Raw genomic sequence first — 16,231 nt, 5'->3', positions numbered from 1 at the left:
TGCCTTTAGGAGTTGCTATATAACGATTTCACTATATTGAATAACTATTTTTAAGAAATGGTAATGAGCTGAGGAGTTTGTGAGAATGCCTTGTGTGCTTGCAGCATTTCTCTATTTCAAGCAGCTTAAAGTAATGCTGAGTTGTTACAGAAGAGTTTCAGTGTGCACCCTGCCTTTCGCTAACCTGGAAAAGTTAAGGTAATAAATGTATCAATTTCAAATGCCTCTACTCCTAGAAGCAGCCCGGATTCACTTATACTCTCACGAGAGAAGTCTGTCAATGTGTTTTCTCTTCAAAATATATCTGACTAAATTCATGCAGTTCATCAACTCAGTTCATCAGAGAAATGCTTCCTTCTGTAGGACATACTTGCATATGAGGTGACATGAGATAAAGGTTTACATGTTGATTTATATTCCAACTTGCAGGTGGTCTTATGTATAAAACATCTGTTGGTTTTACACATGACACATGGCATAGGTCTACTTGTGACTGTGGTAGAGCACTTGGAATGAGACTCCAGTTTCTTTTCCTTCCTCTGTTTGACTAGTATGCTAGTAATTGTTTCAAACATTAATGTGCCTTATGCTTAAACACCTTCATTCGTGTGAGCTTGATGCTTTATCCCTTCCTTTCTATATTAAAATAATCCAAAACACCCTTTTTTGTTGTCAGTCAAATCAGTGTAACTGCTTGTGCCAGCACAGTAATCCTTGCAGCATTTCAGAAAAATCTAATTCTGATTTTTTTGTTTTGTTTCTGCAACCAATCATATTTCTTGCTGGAGTGAAGCATGTTATTTCACATTAATAAGAAGTTGCCTAATGGACAAAAAAACAGAGCCCTCTCTGAAGTAGTGTGTCCTCCCACCTTAACTAGCGAAAACAAACATTTCTCTGAATTTCAGCTGACTTGAGATCAGGTCTTGAATAATATGAAGGAAGAAACTATTTTTCCCTTGAAGCCCAAGTGAGAAAAGTATTCTTCCTCTGTAATTTTTTTTTTTTTTTTTTTTTTTTTTGCTATTTGGTAAAATGAGCAAACCTAAATCTTGCACAACACTGTCTGGAGGGAAACTTATTTTAACACGTAAATAATTTTGAATAATTAACTACTTCCTGTTTTTTTAAGTACATGCCGCATCTCCACTCAGCACTTTTCCAATCTGAGCCATTCTATGATTTTATGACGTTCATCCCCTTTCAAAAGGAGAGTAAAAAGTGCTTCCTGAGTGGAGCTATAGACATGAAGAGAAGCCGTCTGTTGCTTATTTACTCAGTATGGAGTGGTGGCAGTCTGAAGTTTCACTTTCTTCCCTCTTATTTTTTTTCCCTTCTTTCTGCAATTTATCTCTTTCTTTGGGATTGCATATCAGTTGACTCAATTCCATACTTTAGAGGGAATAAAAGGGGAATCACAGAGGTGGAAAAACAATAGGCATATTCTGAATTACCTGGTTAATTCAAGGTAGTTCTAGTTAACTTGGGATGATTCAGCATGGCTTAGGTGAAGCGTCCCATGATCTTGCAGCCTATGCTTACAGGAGGTTTGCTAAGCTGTATCAAAATCCACCCACCTTATTTATTTTTAAACCTCTAAACCACAGATTCTGTCAACTGGTGGTGTTACTGGCTCTGCAGAACTGCACACATGCAGAAGCACGCTCTGTCTGCCTCTGTGTGGGGTATAACAGAAGCTCTGGACTTAAGATAGCCAGTTGTAGGAGGGAGCATTTAGCTTGCTATTCAAACAGCTGTTCCTTGTGTCTCATGGAAAAAAGAAAACTTCTAGCTAAATTGTTCAGATCAAGTGTGGCCTTCTGTACTGCATTAAAAAGAACCTGGGCAAGCTCTGAATTTTTTTTTTGTTTAAGTGTCCACTGTAACATATCGTAGGCACTCCCAGAAACTGGGTTTTCAGAATATTCAGTGATCCTTTGTCACCATACTGTCTCTGAGAAATGCTTTTATATTTAAATTGTGCTACCTATTTCTATCCAAGATAAAAGCAGCAGTAAGAGCCTCATATGTATTTAACGTTAAGCAAAATGTTTTTCTTTGCGTTTCTGATGTATTTAAAACTTTAATTTCTCATGCGGTGAACAGTGTCTACTTATTATAGACTGATATGCAGGTGCATATGCTAAAAGTATGTTGGGAAGATGCTGAAGTCAGTCACTTTAATTCAGAGGTTGATGGAATGGAGGTTGACTGGGCAATTCTGTTCCTTTGTGCCCAACTGTTTATGTGTCTTTAGAAAGCCTTACTGCTATTAGAGCCCAGCTATTTAAACATGCTGTATTGACTTTGTGAAAGCTCTTATCCTCCATGAAGCCAGTCTACTTTACCCTCTCAAGCTGTGGAGATTACAGCAGTCAACAGAAGAAAAGAGGGAATGGGAGACAGCAGTGCTGCCATGAACTTGACCCCATTGCCTCTCCTTATTGATCATTCCTGAGCAAAACTTAGAAAATGTATAATTAAATACTTCATTTATTGCTTTGAAACCTAATTAACTTTGAATTTTCTTTTTCTTTTTTGCATTCTCTTACATTATGAAGTAGGCATTTCTTGTTCTTCTGCAGCAAATGAAGCCATTTTAATTTCCTGAATGTATCTATTTCAGGTATGGGAGAGGAATGTTTGTGGTGAGGGGGGGAAAAGCTCTACAGTATAATGACTGGCTCATAATACAGAAACATGAAGAACCCGTTTTAACTGGCATTCTTTCTTCTGGCATTTTCCAAATATTGAGTGGAAGTCGAACTGAACTAGAATGATGCCCAGACAAGTTGTAGGCAGGGGTGTAGTATTAGTATCTCCCTCATTACACTGTTTTTTTTCTTCCAGACTCTGTGTTAGATTTACCCTTCTCCCAGTTTTAGACCTAATTCTGCTGTTCCCCGCAGCTTCTTGTTGATACCCATCCTCTGATGGTAGATTGCTTTTTCCTCTTGAATTTTCTCTCCTGTTACAGTCTTCCCAGCTCCTGCTATGCTTACTCGTCTTTACTTCATACAAAAATTGAGTGCATAGTTTCAGATAGGAATAATGCTGAAGAAGAGCAACTGAGCACCTTTCCCAGTTGTGTTCACGTATTGTATAATGTTACTTAGTTACTTGAAAAGGCAAGGAAGAGCACTACAGCTGATGTAACTTTACCTTTTCTGTATTTTTAGTCAAGGAAGACCGTACTTTTTGTTTCTTCTTCCTTAAAACATTCTCTGTGTAAGTAATTTGATTGCAAGGCTTCTTGGTAAGAGGATTGAGATTGTGGTAGAACAGACATGTAATCATTCCTCAGTCTGATCACACTTCAAAAAGACTTCAGTTACCTCTCGGATGAGTGTGATTTTAATAGTTCAATGTACATTCCATGAGGTAGGACAATAAATTTTCCTAAAACTTCAGATGATAATTGTGAACGATGTGCTATGTTTTTCATGTGTTGCAAATACACAGATTGGTGAAAGAGAAGTGCAGGCTATGTATGTCATAAGAAAATTTGACAGATGATGCAGAAAATCTGTTTTTAATGACATTACTAGTACTGTAAGGTTGTTTTTCTTAGGTTAAAAAAAAAACAGTAGATCCAAAATCACAAAAAATCTACAGTCTCTAAACTGATAGAGAAACAGAAAAGATTGTGTTAAAATGTATCAATTATACTGAAAGTCTAAATATATTCTTCCGTGTATCATTTTCCCTTAGAAACAATCTGAGTTTAGGAATACTTCATTAACGCAACTGATACTGATTTTATACCTGATATAAAAGGAACCCGTAATTCTTAGTAAATTCTAATGTATTAAACTTCTTTGTGATGTGAGGAAATACTTTTGTTTTACAGGGAATAGTGTGGCTATGGCAAAGACAGCAAGTATTTTGTATTGTAATCTTGCTACCTTCTCTACATTTTAGATCATTTGTTAAGTGCTTATAAGATTCACAGCTTTTCATATGCAAGATAGAATCATATTAGTAAGTTGCAAAACAGGAAGTAACTTGTATGCATTGTAGGAATCTTGTAAATAAATATATGCAAATTTGAGACCAGATATTTCAATGCACGTAACTTTGTGTGGAATTTCTAAAACTGCATTTGACTCCAGTTTCTGTAGTTATCATATATTTCTGCTCATAATGTAGTTAGTGAGCCATGAAGGTAACTGTTGGCAACGTGCTACTCTTAGGAGGAAAGATCCCGCAACACAACATGTGATTTAGATCCCCCAATCTCTATAAGTTTGTGTACACAATCATTGACTTGAAAAGCATACTTCTATTTACAGCTATTATTATTAATATTATGGTAATATTGCTCTTAAAGCTGCATGCAAAATGGTCTCTGCACAGTTAGGTTACTGCTTGTGGAGATAAAAGACAGACGACGAAGTGGAAATACAAATGAGTAGTTAGCTTCTGGGAAGAGAAAATTGTTCGTGGATCACAGATCACTACAGTCTGTAGGTGATACTATACTGCTCTTCTACTAAAAATGCTCTCCTGGCAGAATTTTACTTTCTAAAGATTGAGAAAAACAGCAGAGCAGGTGCTACGAAGGAATTTTTGGAGTGTTTTTAGCCCCATTCTTTCTACTTAGGTAGGCTTATAGCTATACTTAAACAGTAAGATTTTGTTGCTCTAAATGAATCCGCATGATACGGTGTTCTCTATGTACAAATGGCAGTCTCTTCCAAAGCATGTTGCTATTAATAACCCCTAACACAAGATTACTTCTCACGATAACTGCAGCAGCTGGCAAGAATGTTTGCGATTTTAACATATTTGCAGTACTACTACATTCCGTCTTGCATTTCTCCTGTGGTTTGTTGTCAGTGAAATTTCAGACCTAATTCCTAGCATGAATTTTTTCATGGCCTTATAGTCTCTTGCCTCCTCGGCCTCACCACCTCCAAATCCCTAGACACCAAGCTATCGATGTAGTTCACTTCTGTCTAGTACCTAACTGTCTACATAGCTTCTCTAAAGCATCTCTCTTTCCTATTCTGTCTTTTTACACCCACAGTGTTCCTCTCCTCTGCCTCTCCACTTACGCTGCATGCAGTTCTGGTAAAACCCTTCCTGCCCACACACTTCCTTTAATGAAACAAGGAATTATCTGTAGCTGGCTAGTCTAGTATTTCTTAATTAAACCCAGATAAACCATCAGGTTGAAAAAAATTTAAAAATAGAGCGGCTGTAGCAGTGGTTAATTAATTTTAAAACATGAGCATTTAGGTTTAAATATAGTAATTTAAGTATTAAAGTACTACATGTAAATCAATTTCCCTTGCTTACACTTGGTTTGCTATCTCCATGCAGATCTTAATCTCTCACAGTTGGTAACAATTCTCGTTGCTTGAATAGCATCCAGAAAGGATGCTTGTGCACCTTTTTTTTTTTATGGAATGAATTTTAAAGAAAATAATGTTCTGTTTGTTTCATATATTAGACATCTAAGCTTGCTGCTTATTTGCTGTTTTCTCTCATGTTAGTAAGTAAGATTATTTAACCACACATGACTGAAAAATAATGATATAAATTAAGGAAAGTGGGGTGCTTCACCTCTTTAGTGTGTAGCGGGGTCTATAATATCAGTGTTAATGCTGGCTGAGGTTTATCTAATGGTATAAAATTGCTTCTGGTAGAAATTGTTACTTTTTTCAACATGTTTGAAATATCATTATGTTTTGTGGTCACTTTGTTCTATTGAAAAATTGACATTAATTGCAATTAATGTGAAGGCAGAAACTGATTTCCAGATTTATTAAGGACATAAGTCCGTAATGGTACTACTTTGCTTTGGAAAGAAAATGAATTATAATAATAACCACAGCTTTCTTTTTGGTTGGTCCCTAGCTCATACCTAATATGTGGATTAAAATTGCGGAAGTAGATCAGTCTTGTGGTCGGATTGTCGATGTTTTTAAGAAACTACCTCTGCCGCCCCTATGCGTTAGATAAAGTATGTTATAATTGTATTGGCGTTATTCCACTTAAATGTCAGAAAAAATACCGTACATTTCTTCTAGCTTCTCTCCTCCTGTTTTCTTATTGCATGTAGAGCTGGTCATTGTGGGAGGAAAACTTCAGTGAGTTATAGCCATTACCTCTCAGAAGGAGGTGGTCTGAACATCCCAATGCTAAGTTGTGCTAGTGACTGTGGATTTCCATTACATCTGTTGGCATAACCAAAGTCAGTTTTCCAAATGATCTGAATATCGTACCGCCATACTGAGTGAAATTTGGAGCATCTGATTGATGTAGATCACTTTCTGGACCTGGCACCTCCTCATCTTGTTACATCTGCTCAACATGTCTTCCTTGGTTTGTTCTGTGCATTCCCATGGAGGACTGCATCCAGATGTCTTCTCATTTTAGTGCCCAATATAAAATGAATGCAGCTGTCTTGCAGACGCAGCACTAAGCCCTGCGCCAGTCTTGAGATTTCTGGGAAAGCATCCAAACTTCTGAGAGGGTCAAGAGGAAATAGTTTCCTGTTCTGAAGTGCTGGCCCATTTTAATTTGGGCACACAAGTGAATGTCTTAGATGTCCAGAAATAGCGTGTATTTGTCTGTTTACGGCCATGTTTAGCAGACTCCAACTTATTTCTTTGATTCTAGGTAGAGTTTGCATCAGAAGTGACTCTTCTTTCTGCTTGAAGAAGGTGAAAGCTGGAAGGATATCTAAGGTGTCTTAAGGGAGATAATGAATTTGTGAAAACATAACAGTAGAGTGAGACAGGTGTGGAAATCTGCTTACTGTCCCCCCTCCCCCCCCCCCAACAGCATGCACACTGTGATTTCTCTTGCTCCCTCTTCCTGATACAGAGGGATACGTGTGGTAAAAATGCGAACTGGGCACTGAAGTGCAGGAGTATTAAAAACCATAACTTGCACCTCTCCATTAATTGGTGGCTTCTGGCAGTGGACATGTAGAACATAAACGTTCATAATTGGTCAGAATTTTCAGCATGTTCTTTTCTTCAGCAGACAATTTGTGTCCCCTGAGGTTATTCAAAACAGTTACCCAGTCATAATAGGTACTGCAAGCCTAATAAAACTAATCTTTCAAGAGACATCTGTGTTTATTTGCTCTTAGCGTTGCCTGTCTTTTGTGTATATATGTTGATACGAAAATTAAGACACGCTGTTTAATAATTGGCCCTAAGGCTTTGTATTTTCTTGATGATTTTAAGATTTATAATTCACATTTGCACTGCTTAAGCATGAACAGTATTACTGAGCAAAATAAACACTTTAATTTGAACTGTCTTCTCTATGAAGAGGTGACTGTGATCTTCATGATATAAGCACCAAAATTTATAGATCTTTTTTTTACACAGTTCAACAATTGTCTGTGTATACACAGTGTGCAGTATTTTTGTGTATTTATTTATTTGGAAGAAGGTAAATATAGTCCTTTTCACAAAGGTAGTTATGTTGACCTGAGTCAGACTTCAGTAAGGTGAAGTGTAAGACAACAATTAAGAAATAAGATAGTATACTAAGCAGTAGTTGAAACATTTCTCTACTGCTTCTGTAATTTAATTTTAGCTTGTCTATATATTTCATACTGTGAAGCCAGAACACTTATTTGTGCGTTTTCATGCAAGAAATGCCTTGCTGTGAGGCAGTGTACAACACCAACTTTGTTCTTGATCTGCTTTTCTTTATTCCTATCATGTGACATAAATATGAAGCTTTAATCTCTCTTTACTAGTTATAATTTCCTTTCAGAGTTGTGAGAAGTGGACATATGGAGAATGAGTGTTGGGTGAAGTATTCAAACTCAACTGTTGAAAACCTGAAGTGCTGCCTTTTTTTTTTTATCTTACTAGGAGACAACTTCGGGGGAGGAAAAGAAGGAGGAGGTGGAGAAAGGAAATTAAACGCAAACACTGAGACTTGAGACTCTGTTGCTTTAGAGATGTTTCCAAGTTCATTTCCTAAAACAAATGCTGATATTAATGGAAAAAAAATTAGTTCTGCGAAGTAGCCAGCAAAATGAAACTAAATTATCAAATTGAATTTGTTTCTAAATGTAGCCCCTCTGCATTGCGTGTACCTAAGGGGTATGTATGTTATTTCATTCCAATCTTCAAATTATCTCATCATTATCACAATGAGCTTTTTACTTTTCTCTCAAGGAACAAAAAAAACCCACCCAGTATGCATTTTGTAGAGAGGATATAAAAATGCAGGTTGTCTTTGAAGAATAAGAGTGTCAAATATTGGATGCGGCATTCCAAAGCATGTAATGACATGGATCACAAAGCTGTTGCCCTATTAGAAGCCTAATGTATGCAACCATCTTTGTATTTCTAAAAGAATGTCAGTTGCTACTTAAAAATATGCTAAAAACATTTCTGAACTTTGTAATTCCTTTAACGGTGCTTGTGAACGTCATGGTCTATTTTAAAAACACAATATTTATTTTTCATTTAATAGTGTGCAATATTAAAGCTAGTAGGTAATTACTTCCTTTCTTCAATTCGGATTTGGGGTATCACAGCACCCTGTTATCTAATATTATAGATACAGCTTACATACACAGATACAGGTGCATGGTTTGTTGGTTTGCTTTCCCAGAGCTGTTCTTCCAGTGTGAGTTGAAGATGTCCTTTTAGATCCTTGCTGGTAAGTAGCAGCAGTGCTGCTTTTTATGTCTCGGCCCTGAGTTTTTTGTCTTGATTATAGACATACCAAAAACTGTTATCAAACTCAAAGGGTTTATCTGCACTGTTAGGTGCACCTTCGTGACTTGTTTGCATAAATAGAAAAATTACTAAATTTCTTAAGGTTTGTTTTGCTATGATAATATTAAGTTTTCTCCCTTTTCGTTTTACTTTCCCATTAAATTACTCACTACTCTGGCTTTAAATAAATCAGAACTTCTCAGTATAAAATAAATAATAGATTTAACAGTTGAAAAATGAGTGCTACATTTAAAGTGCAAAATATGTTTTTCTTCATTTATGAATGTTTGAGCTGTGATTTACAGCCAAATTTATTTTCATAAAAATAAAAAAATACCTGAGCGTGTTTCTCACCTAATAGCAAAATTAGAAGTGTACAGGAGCATCTGGTAGGTTTTGAGAGATTCAGAGTAACTATGGTGGAACTTGAGCTGTGCTTTGTGTAGTGGTTAGCTGCAATTTGTATCTTTTACAGTGATTGCTTGAACGAAAACGTCACTGTCTGCTTCTCTGGTGGATGCTTCAAACTTAGAGGATGTTTAGTGATAGTAGAGTTTTTGTGGACCTGGGAAAGGTAAACGGTGCCACACCAGTCCCAGGTTTGTGCTGTATGTACAGCTTTGCATTGTTGACTGCAAATGAAATGAGATACAGAAAGTGAGGCTGACAAAAGATTAAAAAAAAATAAATAAATCAGCTGTGTTACCAAGTAGTTATATATTGCTGAAAATATGGTTGTTTCTATGTATGTGTGTCAGCAAAATAGAAATATTTTTTGTGGACATAGAAGTATTGAAGTATTTTTATAGTATTCCCTGGTTGGCAGTCCCAATTGACAAGAACTTGGCAACTTGATAAAAAGTAATACTGTACATTATACAATGAAGTCTTTTCTCAAGAATAGATTCTTGTTCAAGGAATATATCATGATGTGTTTGAGAATTCATTTATTTCATGAAAAGAAGACCTGCCACTGAGTGTTGGATAGCCAGACTGTGTACGTTCTGAATATGTACTCATTCCTGTTCTAATCACATTTTATGTCCTGCTTGCAAAGTCAAAGCTAGGTTGGCTGCAGTTACAGAGCTCTTACCTCTAGGTGCCACCAGCATGATACAAATACAACCTGCTGCTCTTAATTCAAAGGCTTTCAGTTAACCTGACACTGAAGTTCTGAGTAGCATCATCTTATCTAGAGAAGAAACCCTTGAAGAGGACATGGTTACACTCTTAGTTCAAGTTTCCAGGGTCTGGACTCAGGATCCTTGTGGGTCTCTTCCAGTTTGGGGTGTTCCGTGGTTCTGTGTAAGCTTCGAATCCTACCTGAAGGGAAAGTTCCCTTAAATTATGGCAGTTAATGCTTTTGAGTAAAATGCCATGTCTAGGCAAAAGAGAAAATAAAATACATGATGGCCCAGATCTTGTCACTGAAATAACCATTTTTCATAATTTATTGGAAATCAATTGTCTTTTAAATCCTCTTGTTTCTACTTGCACATAGTCAGAAGAGAAAGCTTGAATTTACTTTACTTATTGTCAGTAGAAAACCCTTGGGTGTTTTCTTTGTGGTTATGAAAAATGTTCTTTTGCTATACCTTCCATGCCATTATTTATGATCTTGTTTGATTTGAAACTCTTTCTTGCAATAGTTTGTTAGTAAGGGGATGCCTTACTAACCTTGACCTTCACCTGACCTTGGTGAAGAAGCTGTGTTAGAAGTTGTTGTAAGCTGGATTCTGAAGTATGTATAAACGTACAATGCTATGGTGATAATAATTCAGTAAAATCTGAGCTTACAGCCCCACACAAATAAGAGCTCACCCTTATGCGTTCTTTTTACCATTACTGTGAAGAATGCAAATTGCACTGGTAGTTTGAAGTCTCTTGGTGCATGAATTTCCAAAATGCATCACTTGGAGAAGTGTTTTTGCGCTGTTCTTCTTAACTGTTGATAATCCAAACTTGATCTTTCCTCTTCCTACTTGAAAAAGTTGTGCTTGTGAGCAAGTGACTTGAATAGTGTAATAGACATAGTGTTAGTCTGTGACGAAAATTAAATTATCACCAGGCTCTGCTAAGCTAGGCGGATTGTTGGCCTGACCCATGGAGACATTTGTGATGTTCTCGGAAATCATAGCATATCTGAAATCCCATGGATATAATGAAGTGCACATAGAAGGAAGAACTCTGGTGTACTGTTTATTTAAAGAGCTACCATATGAGTATAGTGGACAGAACTGATATACGGTATTTTAAATGCAGAAGAGATTTATTGAGGTACATTTTCTACTTAAGGCTATGCTAACCTTAAATACCATATGAACGTTAGTAGAACATGACACTTTTTTAAGCGTGAATTTGAAAAAATTGCTGATTTTGCCATTCTGGGATTGTTTTGTTTTTTTTTATATTGGCTTTTATGCAGTATTATGGCTTGCTTTATGGTCTCAGTGGTTGGCCACCCTGCCCGCACAAGAGGGTTGGAAGTTCCAACCTAAGCCATTCTATGATGCAATATGTGTGCACTTCATTTTCTAAATGAAAAGTATAATTTTGTCTCCCAGTGACGTTCTGTAAGGTCCCTCTCCTCTCATATCTCTTTAATGCCAATTTATCATATCATGAATGGAACTAGGAAGCACAGCAGGTTCTTGTCCTGGCCAGAGAGGGATATTGTAATATGGGGGAAATCCCCAAGTTACTGTAGTAATCTTTCTTTGCAGACCACTTTTCTAATGTTGAAATCTTAATTGAAAATTTCTACATTTCATGGATTTTCAGCAGAAAAGTAATCCCTGAATTTTAGGAGATGAAAATATGTTACTTAGCTTACCTGAACAAATTGTATAAACACATGCACAATGATTCTAATACGTAATATGTATAATATATAAAGGCTAATATGTAATATACTATATATTATATGCTGTTAACATGAATGGAGAATATACTTTATTCTAAAATAGGAAAATACTTATACCAGCTCTGGATAGAAATCCTAACTGTAATGCATAGTCCTGCACACAACCAGACAATATTAATTTTTTTAAAAGTTTAGGAAATGTATTTTTATTAACATAATAAATTTTCTTGTATCATGCTTCTCTCCTATTTTTTTTTGGAGACTAACCATTCTCAAGTGCAAGAAGGCCAAAGCTAGTGAAATACAAAACAGCTTATTTTGCTTTTGTCTTGCTTACAAGCAAGAAATGAATACCTTCTGTTATTCTCTTACTATTCTTCTTCAGAAAAAAAAATGACAAGATCTTGTTTTGTATGTAGTTTAGGAACAGTATGAAGATTGGACTGGCGTGCTTTGTGATTTTTTCAAGATTAGTATTCAGATTGCAACTGAACAGCTCTGCCGCATTGAAGAGGTAGAAAACTACAGGTCTACTCACACCAGCAAATAAATTACAATGCATTTTTTGCTTTTGTGTTTGGTTTAAGCTGTTACTTCTAAAATATCTGTGAGATTAAACCAGCAAGGTAGTTATGCAATACTGATATAATTAGTAATCAAAAAGGGGAAAAAACGGAAGGGAGTGGTTTAGAGTTTATGCGTTAGAAGATAAAGTTATTTATGAATGCAATTCACCTTTCTAATAATCAAGGCTTTCAAGTTGTGTGAATGTGCCATCTCTTTGTGAAATACTGTATGCTTATGTTTATTAGGTATCTAGTTGCAAACCAAATGAAGATGCCAATTAACTCTGTGGAATTTCCCAGCTATCACAGAAAATGTTTTAGTACCATCCTACCAAGACATCTACAAATTATATATACTGTTTTTTTGTTTTGTTTTATACTCTTCTCAAAGTATAGTTTTTACAAGAAAGTTGTTTACAGAAAAGCAAATTTATAAAGTGAAACTATTACAAAAGTGTTTGGAAAATATTCTTCTCAATTTGACTAAGCTTTTGTTAATGCATATACGACGTGTAGAAATATGGGACACCTTTGATTTTTTTTAAATTTTTTTTAAATCCAGTCTAGAGTTTCTGACTGAAGTTCAACTTAAGGTTATCTGAAGCAAAAGCCATGCACTGACCTGAACAGTATGTTTAATATTAAATTGCAAACAAAATATTGATTGAATTTTAAATGAGAAAAAACAGAATGCTTGGTATATTAAAAAAAAAAGTCAGAAAACTGTTTTAAAAAAAAATTAAGGGAATAAATAAGAAATCATAGAATGGTTTGGGTTGGAGAGGACCTTTAAGATGATAGAGTTCCAACCCAGGGACACCTCCCTCTGGCCCAGGTTGCTTGCAGCCCCCATCCAGCCTGGCCTTGAATGCTTCCAGGGAGGGGGCATCTGCAGCCTTGCTGGGCAACCTGTTCCAGTGTCTCACCACCCTCACGGTAAAGAATTTCTTCCTGATATCTAGGCTAAATCTACCTTCTTCCAGTTTAAAACCATTTCCCCTTGTCCTGTTGCAACCTGCCCTTATAAAAAGTGGAATAACACGGTCTTGTAAATGTGGAATAATTTTTCGTAAAAAGGTGCTCATTAACAAATTCTGATGCCATTAAACGTTGATGCTAAAGGAAGTTTTATTGTTCTCTTCTTAACTCAAAACTTTGTCATGGCTAAGTATTCATTTTTTTTCAGGTAAATGTTAGATTTAACTCAATTGTTATTGAATTGTAATCCACTGTGTAATCAAGATTATGCTTTTAAAAGAAAGGACTAAATATGAACTCCAAAGTAAAGAAGTCCTTTTACCACCACAGTCAATGTCTTATGGTATTCTAGCTTTCTTCCTTTATCTGTATAGTTTATTTGGAGTGGCTGTTAAATATGAAAGTAAGAATGAAAAACACATTTTAATGTGATTACCGTGTTTGTTTTCAGTAAATTCTTTGGCTTCTGGTAGCTTGTGGTGTTGTTTTTGTGGTGGACGTGTAGGGGCAGTGTGGTGCTGTCTATAAATCTTCCAGTGTTTGCTTCAACCTGTTCCGGAAAATGACAATTTGAAATATTATTTTATCTGTTGCTTGTACTTGTATTCCTTTTAAGGGAAACAGTTTAATCCTTTCAAGACAAAGAAATATCCCAGAAAAGTCAATACAGTTGAGATCATTCTTGTTTATAATGAGTCACTGTTTTCTTCTGAATATTGTTTATATTTATGAATATAGATAAGTGGTATTTTTTTCACAGTAGTCTGTGTCTAAAGGTTTCCTTCTGCTAGAAGCACATGAAGAGTATTTGCAGGTGCTGGCAAACTGCAGTTAGGCTTTAAACCAAAAGGGTATTGACAGAACTTTGACTTTTTGGCTTTGGATATTAAAGTAAGTTTGAGGACATTTGTTTGTTAATGGCAACTGTTGTTTCTGCATTATTTGAGACCCTACAGAACTGAGCTACCAGGGATGTTTGGCAGGTTTTCTTCATCAGGACAAGTTGGTATCCAAAGCATGCCCTGTGTCTCTCTTGAAATCACCATTGGACAAAAAAAGGTCATCATTCTGAGTTGTATGGTCTGAAACGATGATGATTTCTGATGTCATGGTTTTGTTAACAGAGCTAACATTCACTCCAGTTTCTTCTTACTGCGGTGTTCCAGTCAGCACAGTTAGTTTTCTGTCCCAGTCACACAGCAATTAATATTTTGAGGTTAAACTTCTGGAATGAGTGAAGCATAGCCCTTCCTGTGGTTCTGTGATTCTCTTGCATACTGTCTCATACTTCAGAAATTTATTGGGATTTTTGCTGGCAACTTTACCTATGTTCCCGTGAACATCCAGTTTTGTTTTGGAATAGTAAATCACTGTATCTTGGAATATTTCAAACGAATCTCATGGAATGTGCAAAAATATTGCATTTTTCATGTGTATGTCCTCCAGAATAAGTGGAGCTTTCTATGTTTATTGCATCTGCTTTTGCATCCCAGTCTGTAGGTAAGGACTAGAGCCTGAAAAAGACGCATAGTTATTTTGGGGGGCTCCGGCTGTTTTGAAGACAGCAAGCAAGTCAACCCTGGGGTTTGTAGCGCAGCAAATGCCATCTAGAGACAGCACTTAACTTCTGCAGCACTGTGGTTGTTCCTCCGCGTGAGCTGAAGAAACCTGTATGTCTGGAAAGAGCCAACGTCACTTGGGCAGATCATGTTTCTGTAGAGAAAGTATTGTACTTTCTCTCATAATAAATTGCTTTTGGTGACTTTGTGTTGTATAGCAGTTTTCATCCTGATGCATCTTAAACCGTTCGGAGATCGTATTCAAAAATAAGAACTAAGAGTGATATTTATGACAAGATTTAAGTACTGGAAAGTACGGGAATCATCATAATGACTGATAGTAAATATATAGGCTGAAGATCATTTTTTTTCAGCTGATGAGTGGTTTTAAGATTAACTAATCATCAGTTAATGTCATGTCTACACATTCAAAATAATGAAATGCTACCTGTTCTGTCTTTTTGTAATTAAGTCCCTAAGATGCTTGAACCAGGAAAAATCAAAGTACACATCCTTTAAGTTAAATTCAACAGATCTGACCTACATTACTATTGGAAATTAGTTGGAGGCTTCCACTGAACTTCAATAGTGATTTTTTTCCTCAATTTATTACAAGGTTATTATAGACGTGAGCAATAAAAATGTCATTTGAGAATGTCATTGTACAGTCGCATGACAAGCTTTTTCGTGCCCTGAGAAAATTGCTTTCTCTTTTTCTGTTTATTCTAAGATCACCGGTTAGAAGCAGCCAGTAACAGCCAATGTTGTATGTGTGTTCTGTTTAACTCTCTTAAGTGTGATGTGTAAAGGTTAAAACATTGCATGTGCTTTTCAGGGAGTTGTATTATGATGACCTTAGAGGAAACGTTTTTTCCCTCTTAGTTGGTGAATTTCATTCTTTATCACTTTTGGAAACAATGTAGTGTTTTAATTTTGCTAATTAGATGAACTCTTGTAAAATACCTTACAAGCCTAGCTGCCATAGAAGACAAATGTTACGAAGATGAGGGATTAAAATGGTAATGCTTTTAAATTAAGATTTTTTTTTTAAAAAAAGACAAAGCTAAAAAGCTCTGTGTATTAAACTTTTGACAGAGCGCTTGTTTGAGCGGTGTGAATGTACCATCTTTTTTCATATGTTTCTTAGAAAGCATAGGCTCCAATTCTTCAAAAGCAGTCATAGCACTCCAGACACCATTGGGAAATCACAAACAAGGAAAAGATAGCATATTTTCTTGTTAGCTTTATGCATCAAAACTGCGTGCTCCTTTCAGCTCTGCCAAGTAGTTGTATGCAATTTCAAGTGCAGAAGTGCATGTGCAATTTTTAGCCTTGATGCAAACAGCGTATATCTAATTAGCTGCTCGGGTAAACAAATACTCGACTGCAAGCCTCGTGTGTGTGTCAGCTGCTCAGATTAGTGCAGTTCTGCACAAATTTTCTTAAAGCAAACGTCTTTTATTCTCATCACTTTAAAAGCTTGTCAGTGTCTGGAGAATGGCGTGGATGTTGTCAGCGTTTTTTAAAAAAATTGCTTTTCAAAAACAGTTAGGCTGAGAGGGC

The 16,231-nt window shown here is 36.1% G+C and overlaps 1 protein-coding gene across 2 annotated transcripts in view; it reads left to right on the top strand.

The window, feature by feature from the left end:
* FBXW7 (F-box and WD repeat domain containing 7) overlaps window positions 1–16,231 on the top strand; it is a 170,379-nt gene that overhangs the window by 96,795 nt on the left and 57,353 nt on the right. The window contains exon 3 of one of the 2 annotated variants that reach the window (XM_021394152.1): window positions 7,845–14,871. The exons of the other annotated variant lie outside the window; for it this stretch is intronic. Coding sequence (XP_021249827.1) covers window positions 7,845–7,895 — 51 coding nt within the window. The 3' untranslated portion in view covers window positions 7,896–14,871. Of the gene's footprint in view, window positions 1–7,844; window positions 14,872–16,231 lie in introns of those variants that run through there. 2 annotated transcript variants of the gene reach the window in all.

Source organism: Numida meleagris, chromosome 4 (assembly GCF_002078875.1).
Source record: "Numida meleagris isolate 19003 breed g44 Domestic line chromosome 4, NumMel1.0, whole genome shotgun sequence".
Classification (NCBI taxonomy): domain Eukaryota; kingdom Metazoa; phylum Chordata; class Aves; order Galliformes; family Numididae; genus Numida; species Numida meleagris.
Note: the sequence above shows the minus strand (reverse complement) of the source record. Positions and strands in the feature narration are given on the sequence as shown.